The 16,857-nt window shown below is 37.4% G+C and overlaps 1 protein-coding gene across 1 annotated transcript in view; it reads right to left on the bottom strand.

Moving 5' to 3' along the window:
• Positions 1 to 15,750, bottom strand: part of GTF2H1 (general transcription factor IIH, polypeptide 1, 62kDa) — a 34,516-nt gene extending 18,766 nt beyond the window's left edge. The window contains exons 1-6 of the mRNA XM_006865803.1: positions 15,589 to 15,750; positions 11,615 to 11,807; positions 10,359 to 10,524; positions 5,502 to 5,595; positions 3,721 to 3,870; positions 3,514 to 3,593 (exon numbers count right to left, since the gene is read on the bottom strand). Coding sequence (XP_006865865.1) covers positions 3,514 to 3,593; positions 3,721 to 3,870; positions 5,502 to 5,595; positions 10,359 to 10,524; positions 11,615 to 11,807; positions 15,589 to 15,742 — 837 coding nt within the window. The 5' untranslated portion in view covers positions 15,743 to 15,750. The remainder of the gene's footprint in view (positions 1 to 3,513; positions 3,594 to 3,720; positions 3,871 to 5,501; positions 5,596 to 10,358; positions 10,525 to 11,614; positions 11,808 to 15,588) is intronic.
• Positions 15,751 to 16,857: the final 1,107 nt, after the last annotated feature.

Below are 16,857 nucleotides of genomic sequence, written 5' to 3'. Positions count from 1 at the left end.
AGTAGCAGAAAGCCTCATCTTTCTCCTGTGGAATGGCTGGTAGTTTTGAACCGCTGACCTTGAGGTTAGCAGCCTGACTTATAACCACTACCAGTTCCTTAATATAAGTCTAGTTTGCAGGCAAGGTCTGCAAGATGTGAATTAAATGAGACATTTTTCAAACAAGTATTTAGTGTATGAGTTTGGAGCTTTACATACACGGTTGGTTAACACCCTATACCTTAACCACTGCCATCAAGTATAGCCCAACTCATAGAGATCCTAACAGGCAGAGAACTGCTCCAGGGGTTTGCAAGGCTGTCACTATTTATGGAAGTAGACTGAGCCAATCTTTTCTCTCAAGTAGTAGCTATTAAGTTTGAACTCCTGACATTTTACTTAGCAGTCCAATGTTTAACCCACAGCACCACCAGGATGTTTTACCCTACTCCTAAATATTAACTGATAGGAAGTGGAGCTATAAACCAGTAGATGCAGCTATGTGATATATAGGTGTTCCAAAGGAGGAAGAGGTAGATTCTAATTGAGAGGTGGGTCAAGTAAAGCTTCAAGTAGTGCCATAAGAGGTCAGTCAGATCTGAGAGATATTAGGGAGCTTTAAGAAATTTGTGGAAAAATTCAATTACCTTTTAATTCCACTTTTCCATGAATTTTTTTAAGCCCTCTCATATTTCAGGGAGTGAAATCCGTTTAAACAAAGGTATGGTAGCAAGATAGTGTGAATTATAAGATGGGTTTGTACATACTTCAGTACAGCTAGAATGAAAGGTGGGCCAGGGATTAGTGAGACAGTAGGTAGTAGTAGGAAAAAGAGATCATAAAAAGACACAAGGCATTCATCAAGTATTGGTTGCCTAATATGGCACTGTAGGATAAGCACTGGACTATTAATCTTAAGATCAGCTGTTCAAACCTACCAGTTGCGCCTGGAAAACCTACACAGGGTCACTATGAGTTGGAACTGACCAGATTGCCCTTAACAACATACGACATGTGACGGAGATACATTAGTAAGCAAGAACAAAGTCGGCCTCACATAGTTTACACTACATTTAGGGAATAATGACAATCATCAAGCTAAAAAAAGGTCTTATTTGAAAGCAACAAATGCTATAAAGGAAACAAAGAAGGTGACATGATGGGGTGAAAGAACTAGAGGGGAGCTATGCAAAGTCTCACAGCAGATGTCTGAAAGGGTGTCGTAGCTAGTTAGGGGAAAAGCAGTTAGAAGATACAGTATATGCAAGGGCTCTAAGGAAGATAAAGCTTGGCATGGAAGTGAACAAAGGTCATTATTTATGGTCTGGTGCATGAGGGAGTGAAAGTTGACCAACTTCAGAGCAGCAGACAGGAGCCAGATCAAGCAGAGTGTTTTAAGAATTTGGATTGTATTGCAAGTTCAATTAGAAACTATCGAAGAGCTATGCATATGAGAGTATTATTGTCTGATTAATATAACTTACTGCTAGGGGAGAAAGTGTTACATGGATGGAACTAGAGTGGAAGCAGGAAGATCAGTTTGGAGGCTTAATGCAAGCAATCAAGTCAAAGGTGGAAATTTAAAAAGTGAATGGGTGTCTGTAGAACTCAAGAGATATGCACAGATCAGAAATGTTGATAAACTGGATGTTAGAGATGAAAGAAGAGGAGAACCATGGAGACTCCTAGATTTTTTGGCTGTAACAACTGATCCATGGTAATGCTTTTTACTCAGACAGCAAATACTTAGTGAGAAATAGATTTATGAGGATGGGAACTGAAAGTTCCATTTTGGACATGTTAAAATGAGATGTCTGAGAAAACAAAAGTGGAATTCTCAATCAGACAGCTGCATATAGAACTCTGGAGCTCTGGGGTTAAGATTAAAAAATACAAAATCTCCCCCAAACCATTGCTGTTGTGTCAATTCCAACTCATAGTGACGCTACAGGACAAAGGAGAACTGCCTCACAGGGTTTCTAAGGCTGTGAATCTTTACAGAAACAGACTGTCACATCTTTGTCCCAAGAGTGGATGGTGGATTTGAACTACTGACCTTTCACCATTAGCAGCTGAGTGCTTAACCACAGCACCACCAAGGTTCCTTCTGGGGTTAAGATAAACCAGGGTTATTTAGGAGTATTGGTACGTAATATTTAAAGCAATGGAATGGACAGAATGCATTAAAATAGAGGACCAGGACCATATTCTGGGACAGGTAGATCACTGATTGGGGAAGAAGACAAAAGGAAAGTACCAACCAATACTTCTAATAAGAAATTGTTTAAATAAATGTTAGTATATCCAAAATATCATGCAGGAATTTAAAAATGTAGGTAATAATAGTAACAGGTATCACTTGTTGAACACTTCCATCTAGCAGGCTCTTTAACACTTGTAAAGTCCTAGGAGGCCACTAGTATTACAAGTATCCTCATTTCGTATGTAAACTGGTTTGGAGTAGTAAAAAAACAGCAGCTTCTAAGCTAGACAGCTTGATTTTAAAGTTACATGCTCAACAACTATAGCTGTTGATATATAGCTTTGACTGATACTAATAAGCAAAGGTGAAAAAGAACGCTATAATAGTGCATGGTCATTATTTTCATTTAAAAAACATTGAAAAAAATTTCCACTGCACTAAGCTTCATTTTCTTAGGATGATTAAGAAGACATGTTTGTAATGTGTTGAGGTTCACCAAAGACGGAACTAAACGTCATCAAGGAAATTGACTCACCGAAGAACAAACAATTATTTTCTGTTCATTCATAATTAGATTGTAACAGCAAAAAAATTTAAACACTGGGCTTCTTAGCTGGTGAGAATATGTGCAACAAAAGGGGAGAAATTAAGGAAAATAAAAAGGAGGCAAACATGTTTATGTAGACACCAGGAAAGAAGCCAGAACAAGGACAAGAAAATTAAAATATGAAAGTGAAGAGAATAACTGAGGAAGGTGGGTCCTAAAGGGTAGGAGACAGAGGCAGGAATGAAGTTAGCCTTGATCAGCAGGGACCAACTATTTCTCTGTGATTAGTTGAATTTGAAGGTCTGGAGTCCTGGCGATAAGGTAGCTCTTATCAGCTGCTGAATGAAACATTGGGGTTAGTGTGGAACATGGGTTAACAAGAGTTCTCAAGCTTTGGCAATTAGCGGGCAATCAATAAATGTTTGTTTCCTTTTCCTCTTAATGTTTATCTACATTTCATTACATTAAATACTAGTTGGAGCATCAAGCTGGACTCATTCCCAAGTTGTGTTGTCTTCATTACCTAGAGAAATGCTAATGGAGGTAGAAGTTCTTTTCAAAAGAAGTTTTGACAACTCGTAAGGAGTTTCAGTTCTTGAAGGCAATTTTAATAACAAAAGGTGCTATTGAGAATTTCTGAAAAATCACTACAAATAACAGTAATATGCTTGTTTTGCATTCTCACAAGTGCAACACTTACATTTAAGAAAATTAAAAAACTACATAACTTTTGAAGACTAGAAAAGGACTTTCTTCTCTGATAATTCCTTTTACTGCTTCTTACCTCATCTAATGGTTTATCTTCCAAAGCGGTCAAATCTAGTAGTGGGTTTTTCACTCCTAATGAAACCATTGTTTTTAACCCTAGAAAACAACAACATGAAAAGGTGATCTAAGTCCTATCTTTCTCAGAAATAATGTTTAAAAAATTTCATTAGTAGCTCCAGTGACTGTAGAGTACACAGTAAGAGTGTGAGGGATAGTGAATTACCTTTTTCATCTATTTTGGCACATTCGGCAAAGAGGTCCTTTGACCCTGTATTCAGCCGGTCCCTGTGAAAATAATGGGACTGGAAAAAACGTGTCCAGAATTCCTTTTCTGTCATATTGTGGGGAACATTTTCTGCATATTTCATTTTTACTGTGGGGAAAAAACAAACAAACAAACAAAAAAACAACAAAAAATAACCACATACTTAATTTCCATTTCATAAAATCTCTCCAATTTGACAACTGAAATACAGACTAGTACCAAAACTGTATTACATATCTGCTTAAACTTTATATACCAAATACTGTAATCTAACTATAAACTAATAAGAAATATAACTTGAGAGATTTGGTGAAGCATTGCCTGTATAAATATTTTAAAAATCATAAATAAAACTTTAAGTTGTATCAAGATAGTTAACACGTTTAGCACCATTTTTGTGAACACATCAAAAGCTCTGGAGTCAGATAAACGTGAATGTGCTTGTTTGCTCATTAACATATGTGCTCTCTCCCTGACTGTGTTACGGGCTGGAGATGTAAAGATTGCTCAGTACTCTGGAAGCTTTAAGCCTATTGAGCACAGTTAAAAGGTATAGTGTGAGTCAGAGTCTGAGTTTAAAATTGTAACTTAGTCACTTACTATCTGTGTGACATTGGCAAATTACTCTCTCTGCATCTTGATTTCCTCATTTGTAAAACTGGGGTAACAATAGTACCTATTTCACAGAACTGGTATGATTAAATGACTTAGTAACACATAAAGCCCTGGTGTGGCACTGTGGGTTAATGCACTGGACTATAAGTCTGGTTAGAACCGTAAGGTTGGTGGTGCAATCTCACGAGCTGTTCCTTGGAAACCCTATACAGGATCGCTATGAGTCAGAACCAACTTAACAGTACTTAATAACAAAGCCCTTAAGGACAGTGTCTGGTAGACAATAAACACGATCATGCTGTTGTTGTGTGCCAAGTTGATTCTATCTCAAAGCAACACTGTATGACAGAGTAGAACTGCCCTATAAGGATTCTGAAGCTGTAATCTTTATGAGAGATCACTGGGTCTTTTCTCCTGTGAAGCTGCTAGGTGGGTTCGAACTGTCAACTTTTTGGATGGCAGCAGGTATTTAACCACTGAACAACCTATATAATCATTGGTTATCATCAGAGAGATAGGGAAATAAGTCCAATACATTAACTGTGGAGACAAACACAAGGCATTGTTTTAGGAAGTCAGGATTTTATAGAGGTGGCAATGCTTGAGTCGAGTTCTGAGAGACAGAGGTTTCCTAAGGGTTAAAGACACAGGACTAAGGAGTGGGAAGAGGAAACAGCATATAGCTTGAGAGTACATTATAGGGTCAGAAAACGAATACAAGGGTGGCTATACAACATAAATCAGTAGGGATGGGATCAAAGAACTATACTATTAGGATAGCTTTTACATGGGGAATGATTTATGGGTTAAATAGGTGACTCTTGACGTAGTATGAAGGATAATGTGTACATCAATGCTATATAATTTTGATGGATGTCTCTGGAGACATCATTTCTCTCAGGTGTGCTGAGGGCAAAAGTTTAAGAACCACCACACCAATGAATTGATGATAGGACATCACTTATCTTGTATCAACAATATATGCAGCACTGGTTAAAGTACTTTATATATATTATTGCACTTAATCAGGAATAAAGTTGAAGCTTTTAATTTTTTTCCCTAACAAACTATAGAACTCACTAAAATAAACATTTTAATGATCTGGAAAAACTGATTCTACTTACCTGCTGGATAGGTTCTAAATATGGACTCAATGATATCAGAGGTTAAATTATATCTCAGACCATTACAGCCATCTGTCTGAGGTCGGACATCAGCCTAAAATAAAGACCACATACGAATTAGAACACTAGGAGAAAATGTCTAAGTTCCCAAATAGACACTGGTGAAATATACACTGTCTGAACTAAATGCAGGGACAGAGTAAGTCTCTTACTTTCATTCTGACATCAAGGTAAGGCTCCAGAAGGCTTGGCCTGGCTTCACAGTTAAATATAGCTTGAAGCAGTTAGTTATCAAAACCACTATCAACTGGATAATTAAACTGACATTTTTTTAACCAGCTGATTTGCTGTTATTGTTATTAGGTGCCACACAGTCGATACCAACTCATAGCAAACCTATGAACAACAGAACGAAACACTGTCTGGTCCTGGGCCAACTTAACAGCTTTCTCTCTGACCCTCCACCTTACCAAACATGATCTCCTTCTCCAGCAATGGGTCTTTTCTGACAATATATCCAAAGTATGAGAGACAAAGTTTGGCTATCCTAGCCTCCAAAGAGCTACTCTGGATGCACTTCTTCCAAAAACAGATCTCTTGGTTCTTTTGGCAGCCCATCAATATTCTCTGATCAACACCATAACTCAAATGCATCAATTCTTCTGTGTTCTTCCTTATTCACTGTACAGCTTTCACATGCATATGAGGTTGCTGAAAATACCATGGCTTGGGTGAGGTGCACCTTAGTCCTTAAGCTGACATCTTTGCTCTTCAACACTTTAAAAAGGTCTTGTGCAGCAGATTTGCCTAGTGCAATTCGTCATTTGATTTCTTGACTGCTGCTTTCCATGAGTGTTGACAATTGACTCAAGCAGAATGAAGTCTTTGACTATTTCAATCTTTTTCCCATTGATAAGAATGTTGTTTATTATTCCAGTGGTGAGGATTTTTGTTTTCTTGACATTGAGATGCAACTCCTACCAAAGGCTGTGCTCTTTGATCTTCATCAGTATTTTAAGTCCTCTTCACTTTCAGCAGACAAGGTTGTATCATCTGTATATTGCAGGTTGTTAATAAGTCTTCCTCCAACCCTGATGCCGCATTTTTCTTCATATAATCCAGATTCTCAGATTATTTGCTCAGCATACAGGTTGAATAAGTATGGTGAAAGAATACAACCCTGTCGCGCACACCTTTCTTAATTTTAAACCATTCAATGTTTCCATGTCTGTTCGAGTAATTGCCTCTTGGTCCAAGCATAGATTCCTCAGGAGCACAATTAAGTGTTCTGGAATACTCATACTTCACAATGTTGTCCATAGCTTGTCATGATCCACACAATCGAAAGCCTTTGCATCGTCAATAAAGCACAGGTAAACATCTTGCTGGTATTCTCTGCTTTTAGCAAAGACCCACTGGACATCAGCAATGATATCCCTCATTCCATGTCCTCTTCTGAATGCGGCTTGAACCTCTGGAAGTTCTTTGTCAATGTATGCTTGCAACCGTTTCTCTATTACCTTTAGTAAAAAACTTTACCCACATGGAATATCAAAGATACTGTCCGATGATTTCCACATTCCGTTGGGTCACCTCTCTTTGGAATGGGCACAAATACAGATCTCTTCTAATCAGTTGGCCAAATAGTTGTCTTGCAAATTTCTTGGCATAGATAAGTGAGTGCCTCCAGTGCTGCCTTACTTTTTTGAAAGATTTCAATTTGTATTCCATCAATTCCTGGTGCCTTGTTCTTTGCCAATTCCTTCAATGTACCTTGGACTTCTTCCTTCAATATCATTGGCTCTTGATCATATGCTACCTCTTGAAATGAATGAACATCAACCATTTCCTTTTGGTGCAGCGACTCTGTGTAGTCCATCTTTTTTTTTTTTTAATTTTGAATTGAGTGATAGTTTACATGGGAGAATATCAGCTTTATATTCATCTTATCGTATTTCGTTTCATTGTAATGATTACAATCCCCTCCATGCATCATCATTCAACAGCATTTGCTTCCATTCCATTTTTTTTGGCTGTACACTGAAGAACTCAGGAATATATAACCATTCACACAATCAAAGGGTATACCCCGCAAGCCTGCCCTCTGGTTGGCAGCACATAAACCCTTTCCCTCTCTGAGTCCAGGGTCCCCAGCTGCTCCATCTGTCCATGTCATTGTCTCTGCCTCCATCTCTGGCATTAATGCTATTCTGAATAGGGTCCTGCACTCCGCTCTTCTCCCTTGATGGTCTCAGGGTCCTCCGCTCCTGGACTACAAGACCGACCACTCCCCACCTTTTGTTATAAAATGTCTACCTTTATATTTGCAGCATTCAGTCATCATTCCTGATAGCAATTATTCACTATTGAACCGCAACAATCTTATCCCCATCTCCTTTCACCAGCCCCATCCAGACAGGTTGGAAACCACTCAGTGGAGATTCTACCTTCCCCCACATCCTCTGGAAGTAGGCTCCCTCTTGAAACTTGGAAGCCAGTCACTTTGTGCCTTTGTAGCCCCTCCATTTTGAGTAGCCAATGTCTAAGTTGCCCATCCCTGTCAACCCTGTGTACTGAGGGGGTGGGAATGATCCTATCCTCACTGTAAAGATTCATTCTCTCTTTTGAGTTACTAATATCCATAAGTATAGGTCAAGTTCATCAAATTATAGTGGGTTACTCTTTTTTAACAATCTTCTTTCTTCTTCTAGTCAAGTTCTGATCATCCAGGTCAAGTGGGTACTATCTGCAAGCAAAGGTGTTCTTGTGCATTACCCCTCACTTAATATTAGCTGGATGCTTCACTCTCCGCTCTAGTACTCTGGGGCCATGACCCTGTTCCTGGGCCCAGGAGTCCCCAGGTCTTACCATACTGCTGGCCAAACAGGTCCTCAACCCAGGTTGACTTAGCTAACAACTTCATCACCGTTTTCCCCCAACTTTCCCTTATCAGTGGACCAATTGGTCACCTTCCATCTTCTTTTGATGCTTTCTGCATCATCCAATAGTTTGCCCAGAGAATCCTTCAATAACTAACGTCGAGGCTTGAATTTTTTCTTCAATTCCCCAGGCTTGAGAAATGCTGAGCTAAGCGCGTTCTTTCCTTTTGGTTTTCTGACTTCACATCTTTGCACATTTCATTGTAATATTTGACTCTATCTTCTCAAGCTGACCTTTCTGTTCAGCTCTTGTACCTCCTCATTTCTTCCATTATTTAGCATCTCTAAGCTGGAGAGTAAATTTTAGTGTCTCTTCTGACATCCATTTTGAACTTTTCCTATTTTGTTGTCTTTTTAATGACTTTTGCTTTCTTCCTGTAAGATCTCTTTTATGTAATCTTTACAACTCTTCTGGTCTTTAGTCTTTAGTGTTTAATGTATCAAATCTGTTCTTCAGATGATCTCTAAATTCAGTTGGGATATATTCAAGGTCGTATTTTGGCTCTCGTGGACTTGTTTTCATTTTCTTCAACTTCAGTCTGAATTTGCATATGAGCAATTGATGGTCTGTTTTATCACCATGGCCATATTTTCCAACTACTGATCCTTCCTCTTTGTTTCCAACCTTTGTATTCCAATCACCAGTAATGATCAATACTTTTTAATTGCATGTTTGATCAATTTCAGATTGAAGAAGTTGGTAAAATTCTTCTATTTCATCTTCATTGGCTTTAGTTGTTGGTGCATAAATATGAATACTAGTGGTATTATTAACTGGTCTTCCCTGAAGGTACATGGATATTATCCTATCAGCGTTGTACCTCATGACTGATTTTGGTATGTTTTTTTCTGACAATGAATGACACCATTCCTCTTCAATTTGTCATTCCCGGCATAGTAAACAATGTGGCTGTCAGATTCAGCATGCCCAATACCAGTCCATTTCAGCTCACTAATGCCTAAGGTATTTATGTTTGTGTTATCATTTTTGACAAGTTCTGATTTTCCTAGATTCATACTTCACATATTCCATGTTTCAATTATTAATGGATATTTACAGCTGTTTGTCTTCATTCCTTTTGAGTTGTGCCCCATCAGCAAATGAAGGTCCCAAGGGCTTTACTCCATTAGCATCATCATGGTCAACTCTACTTTGAGGAAGCAGCTCTTCCCCAGTCGCATTTAGAATGCCTTGCAACATGAGTGGCTCGTTTTCCAGCACTATATCTGACAGTGTTCCTCTGCTATTCATAAGATTTTCAGAGACTAAATATTCGAAGTAGTTTGTCTCTCCTTCTTCCTAGTCTGTCTTAGTTTGGAAGCTCATGTGAAACCTGTCTTGATTTCTTTAAGAGAGGCCTTATTAATTAACTTCACTACTAAGTACCTAGAAAGATCCCAAATAGACACCTAGCTCTCACATTCTGCTGAATGAGTAAATGCTGCTCTGGATCTACTGGAGTGTGACGAACTGAATCCCATTTTCTAATTCCACAGTAAGGTGTTTCTAATTTTTCTTCCAGATACATTTTATAAAGCTTACATTATATTTATATATAATGATGCCCAATATATATTTTAAGGAGTCCTGTTGTGGCATTGCAGGATAATGCACTTGACCGCAAGGTCAGTGGTTGAAACTCACCAGCCACTCCTTGGAAACCCTTGAAAGGGTCAGTAGGAGTCAGAACCGACTCTACAGTACTGAAGAACAACATGGATTTAAAAACATACTGTACGTATGTATACATTCATTTTTTTTTTTAATTTTAGAAGAATACAATGGATATGAAATTTTCAGTTAATTTAACTGAAAGAATTGTTAAAACTCTACAACAGAATTGACATTATTAACATATACATATCAGAGTTTCAACTTCACCCACTTCACTTTGAGAAATATAGAAGGGTCACATACCAGAAAAGCTGCAGAAATGCCAACATCCTGTTTATGATTGGATGCGGTAGAACTATCTGCTGCATTCACATTTAAACGATTGGCCCAGAACTCCTCAGCACTGATCACTTGACTCACAACAAGGTCTTTATAAAGCTGAAACAAAACAGGATCTTCTTGCAGCATTCTGGTGATAGAATATAATGAATATAATTGAACTTCCAGAATAAAGCAACATTCAAATAACTTTAACTATATGGAACATTTACTAAACACACTTCCATTTTGTTATGATTGAACAGCAAGTCAATTTAGTTCATTCTTCAGTAATTAAAGCAGAAAATATTTTTGGAGGAACAAATGAAGAGAAGTCTAAAGAAGCAAAGACTAAACTTCTTAAGGGTAGGAATTTGGTCTTATTAATCTCTATATCCCAGTGATACAAAGATCACTGTGCCTGTGTTTCTACTGCACTGTATTCTCTTTTACATATAGGGTGGATGGGGATAAGAGGAGATATGCTTGAAATTCCCAATTTGTCCTGATGATAACAAGCACTTGGAGACATAAGCACTGATGGCTGAAAAAATAATAGAGAAATTCTCTATTATTATGAGAAATTCTCACTACTTTAGATATTATCTCACTTTTCCAAGTATGAGTTCTTTGAAATTTCTTGTTCACAAACACTTGTTCCCTGAAACATCACAAATAGTTTATTCTAATGGCTTAGTATCGTCTCTTTGACAGAGATTGGCAAAAAGAAATAAAAGGACTTTAAAACTCTAATCATAGGTTCTAATCTGAATTCTGCTAATCAGATGTTAGTCTTCAGGCAGGTAAGTTAACCTGAGTGGGTGCATTTTCATATATACAATGTAAAATGAAAATATCACCATGTTACCCTTACATAATAAAAGAAAAGGTATATAAAAATGCCTTGAAAAGTTATTTTACAAACAGAAAGATGGAAACAACTGTTTAATCTCTAGGAGCCAAACATTTTATATATATATACTATCACATACTATTCTAACTTAATTTTAAAAACAATCTGTGAGGTTGTTATCTTTTACCTTATTATACATTATGAAGAACCTGAGGCTCAGAGTGATTATATATAGTTTGGCCAAAGCCACACAACTAGCAAGATGCTAAAGTTGAGAATCAAAATGACACCAAAGTCACTCTACTGTAGCACAAAGGGTGTGAATTAACGAGGTATTTATTGGAGACCTAGTACCACTCTAAAAGACAACTCTTTCTCTCCCCTTCACCTGTTTTTCTCTTCTAGTTCTTTATTTGCTTTCCTCTTGAATTTGGGTAGCAACTGCTGAAGGAGGTCCTTTACGGTATCTCGCTCTTTCACTGCTGTGCTTTCATTGGAAAAATGGAAGTTAGTTGTGTCCCCTGCATGCAGGACCAGCTGAAGCTGAATTTTAGCTTTTCCTTCTGGACTGATTTTCTGGCCTAAAAAGAAGCACACCACTAATTAGACCAGATACATCATGGAAATGATCATCCAGTAGCTTATCTAGCCTCTCAAGATGATTCAGGATTCTTTTGTGCTTTAGCTATCCTGTTCCATCTTGATGCATTGCACAAATAAATGGGTTAAAATCCCATATAACCAGAGTACGGCTAAACAAAATTCACTACAAAGGTCCTGCTTCCCTCTTCAATATCCTTTTTCTGTAGTTCTTCCCATACACTGTTTCTCCCTCCAGATACAAATGGGTTTTTGCGTCCATTCAAATGGGAACAGACCTCTCTAAAACTTTCTAAATGACAACTAGGAACCTTGAATATAGCCCAGACAGAGTGCTTCCAACCAATATCATCACTGCAAATAAAAATGATTTCTCATGATTCTAAAAATTTGCATAACGTAAGTACTAACTAATTGCAAAGGGAACTACATAATTTTTTATTTGTTAAAATCATCACTTTAACCAAGTGACCTCATTTAGCCTAAGTAAAAGTGGGACAGCGTGCTTTTTGAGGTGATGAACTAAGAGGTAAACATCATCTATGAAGTGTTTTGCTTATTACATTTAACCTGAATATAATCAAGTCTTTGGACCTGACAGTTTACAAGAAACACAGATATACAGGAAAAAATTAAGTAAAACTTTGGGGAGACAATAAGACATAAACAAAATGTGTGATATCCTATACACTTAGACTCGTAAAAGACAAAAAAGACACAACTAGGAGCCCTGGTAGCACAGGGGATTACAAGCTAGGCTGCTAACCAAAAGGTCAGCAGTTCGAGTTTACCAGTCACTCTGTGGGAAAAAAATAAGGTTTTCTGCTCCCTTAAAGATTTACAGCATTGGAAATCCTATACAGGATCATTGTTGGAACCAACTTTATGACACACAAGATTACCACCACCACATGTATTAACCTTGACTGGATCCTGGCTTCAAAACAAAGCATCCCACAAGTATAAAAGACGTAACTGGAAAACTAGGAAATTTAACAGTAGCCTGGGTATTTGTTAAAATTTCCTCAATGTGATAACGTAAGCAAAAGAAGTGTACACATACATAATACATAGAGAGCACACACAATAAAGCAAATATGGCAACATGTTAACAGCTATAGCAACTAGGTGGGACTCATTACACAGCATTCCTTGCATATCATGTAGGCATGTCAGCTTCAGGCCATCACAATAAAGTGAGTACTGCAATAAAGTGATTTTGATGACCAAAACACAAAGTTTTTGGTTTCCCATTATTGAAGCTTATGTTTACATTATACTATAGTTTGAAAGGCGCCCTAGTGGTGCTGTAGGATAAGCGCTGAACTGACAGCAGCCAAGGTTGGCAGTTTGAACCCATCAGCTATACAGGCTCGCTATGAGGCAGAATCAACTATATGGCAGTGAAGTTTGACTGGGTAGTCTATTAAGTGTGCAACAGCACTATGAAAAAGTTGGAAATATTGTCAGAATTATCACAATATGACAGAGAAATGAAATAAACACATGCTGTTGGAAAATGGTGCTGATAGAGAATTGTGTCTTGCCACAGGGTTGTCACAAACCTTCAATTTGGAAAAGAAATAAAAAAGTATCATCTGCAAAGTGCAATAAGCAAAGTACAAAATACATGCATGAGGTATGTCCATATAGATATTTATCTGTAGTACCACTAAAAATTTTTTTCTGTAGCTTTGAAGATTTTTTTCAAATAAAAATACACTCATACAATAAAGAACTTGTATTCTTCAAGCAATTTACACTGTCTGCCAGCATGTTCTACTACTTCATTCCTCTAAATCAAACTATCACACCTTTTCTTGTTGCTGTTAAGTGCTGTCCAGTCAGTTCCTACTACAAGTGACTCTGTTTCCAAGAAGTGGCTTGTAGGTTTGAACTCGCCATCTTACTGATAAGCAGTCCAATGTTTATCCTACAGCCAGTTACTGTTTTTATTCATGCTTTTATCTGAGCTTCTGTCTCTGAAAGGCCTCCTTGTGAAACTTTTAGACTAGCGAACTTCAGCCATGAAAAGAAACAATGCTGATTTTCACATTAGTAAATGGCACTTAACAACAACAACAATGCATTACTGGAGTCCTGGTATGGCGCTTGTGGGTTAATGCACCAGACTGCAAAGCCATTTGAACTGCAAGGTTGGTGGTTTAAGCTCACCAGCTGCTCCTCGGAAACTCTATACAGGGTCGCTATAGGTCGGAATTGACTCAACAGCATTTAACAACAACAGTGCATTACTAGTAACTTTCAGCAGTTTCTTTCAGAAAACGGGCATTAAACTTAAAATGACAAGTAATCTCAAACTAATCCAGATTGGGATATGTTGTTCCCTCAACAGCTGAGAAGATCTGAGAGATGGGAGAGAGGCACACTGTCCACTGCACTGTGGGCATCAAAATTACTGGGTGCTCTGCAAAGCTACCAAGCTAACTTCTTATTTAGGGAAATGAAAATATAGGCAGTTCCTAATTTACGAGACTGTAGTATAACAAATGTTGGTTCTCGTAACTATTATTAGGAATTTGTGATGCATAATCCCACAATAACAAAGTTATAAAAGGAGATAATACTACCAGGTAATGAACAAATCTTAAGAAGTCCAAATGTTCCTAATGTAGTGATGATAGTTAGACTTTGTCTCATGTACTTAGACATGCTATCAAGAGGGACCAGTCCCCTAGAGAAGGGTCAGCAAAAAAAGGCAAAGACCTTTACTTGCTATGAGTCGGAACTGACTCAAAAGCACAACCACCACAATTACCAGGATAATGAATAAAAGACCAAATGGTTTAGGTAGTAAAGAACTACGATGAATTTTAAACATTCCTCTTTGGAGGAATGTTTAAACTTCATTTAAGTACAGAAGGGTGGAGATCTTGGTCATTTTTAGAAGCAAAGTAGAAATAAGTCCTTGGGACTAGGTCGGCAGTTCAAACATAAAAAACATTTATATACTAAGCACTTGTAATTTGAGGTGTGTCTGCTTTTGGTGTGTCAAGTTTCTTGAAACTGAAACAGGATTTTATCCAGGAGAAAAACCTTATATGCAGACAATAAATCAATTCATCTTAACTGTCAGTGAAGACACCAGTTTGTCAAGGGCTTGAATACCAGTCTATTCTTGACCTCACCTATTCAAGAAAATATCTTAAGTGCAGAAATTCCTTTCAGAGGAATTTTATACTAAAGTTTCTGAATTCCAGGATTCACCAGGTATTTTTAAATCTAAGTTAGCCATATAATCAGGAGATTAATTAGGCAAGTTGCTTAAATGGTACAGTTATAGTGAAGTGTAAAATCTGGCATCTAGTGACATTTTAAATGCATTAACCATTTGAACCAGTCCACTGGAGGACTGTATCCTATACACACATGTTCAGAAAGATAAGCGTACAGACCTAGGCTGCAGCATTCTTTGCAATAACAAATTTCTAGAAAGTTCCTAGTGTTCTTTAACAGATGACTAAGTACATAATTGTAAATCCATTCAGTGGATTGTTACATAATTCATCAAAGAAAACATATGTGATCTATCTATCTATCTATCTATCTATCTATCACTATAAAAGTTCTACTAACTGAAAAGCAAAAAATAACAACGCTCCGTATAATCTATAACCCTACCTTGTAATTATTTGCTTATGGTTTTTTAAAGTAATAAAAATAAAATCATACATATATATAAATTTTTAATAAATTATTAGCAAATATGATATATACCAGGCCTTCATAAAATGTACTTACATTTAATATCTGCATACATATGGCTGATTGTAAATCTATCTTTGCCCTCAGGTGCCCAAGCAATTCTTTCTGCCATGAGGTACAGTGCTCCATCTTGCTTCTTCTGACGCACCTTCTTTACAATCAGTAAAACTTCTTCTGATGAAGTTGCCATGATGGCTACAAGGTACCAACAGAGGGGAGAAAAGGGAAGGAAACAAAACAACCCAGTTCCTTTAAATTTGGTGTCAATAAGTGACTCAAATTACACATGTAGGTCGGGATTGGCAGGGACTGGATAGTGCCTTCAACATATGGCTAGAAGGCACACATCAACTGGGGTTAGATTTGTTGACTCAAAGATAAAAACTAAACTGTAGGAAATCAACAAGAGGAGGGTCCCTTTACTCATCCAAGTAGAAGACAAAAGTAGCATGGCATTATTACTTTAAAATCAAACTTTATTTTCTCTTTATTATAGGTGTAAATTCATACAACATCTATAGCTTTCAGTACGGATTATACCTCAAAGAAAATAAAAGTTCTCACTACTGGACTCATATATAATATATATTACGATAAACTGAAAAAATATTGAAGTTGTCAAGGATTTTTACTTGGATCGACAATCAATGCCTATGGAAGCAGCAGTCAAGAAATCAAATGATGTATTGCAATGGGCAAATCTGTTGCAAAAGACTTCTTTAAAGTGTTAAAAAGCAGAGCTATCACCTTGAGGACTAAAGTGAGCCTGACCCAAGCCATGGTATTTTCAACTGCGTCATATGCATGGGAAAACAGGACAATGAATAAGGAAGACTGAGAATTGATGCCTTGGAATTATGGTGTTGGGGATAATATTAAATTTACCATGGACTTCCAGAAGAACAAACAAATCTGTCCTGAAAGAAATACAACTTTAGAAGTATGATGGCAAGAGTCACGTAGTTTGGGTATGGTGTCAGGAGTGAGAAGTTCTTGGTAAAAAGAGGTTCAGAAAAACAAGAGGAAGACCCTCAACAAGATGGATTGCCACAGTAGATGCAATAACAGACTCAAAGATAACAACGACTGGGAATATGGCACAGGGCAGTGTTTTGTTCTGCTGCACATATATGGGGTTGCTATGAGTCAAAACTAACTTGCTGATATCTAACAGCAATGAGTGATTTGATGATAGATGATTAGATTATTCTTTTATTGTCTGAATTATCTTTTTATTTTTTTAAATGCTTTATTGTGAATTATGTGATAGTTTATATGGGAGGACATCAACTTCACATTGATCCC

The sequence above is a fragment of the Chrysochloris asiatica genome, unplaced genomic scaffold (genome assembly GCF_000296735.1).
Source record: "Chrysochloris asiatica unplaced genomic scaffold, ChrAsi1.0 scaffold00083, whole genome shotgun sequence".
In the NCBI taxonomy this organism is placed as follows: Eukaryota; Metazoa; Chordata; class Mammalia; order Afrosoricida; family Chrysochloridae; genus Chrysochloris; species Chrysochloris asiatica.
Note: the sequence above shows the minus strand (reverse complement) of the source record. Positions and strands in the feature narration are given on the sequence as shown.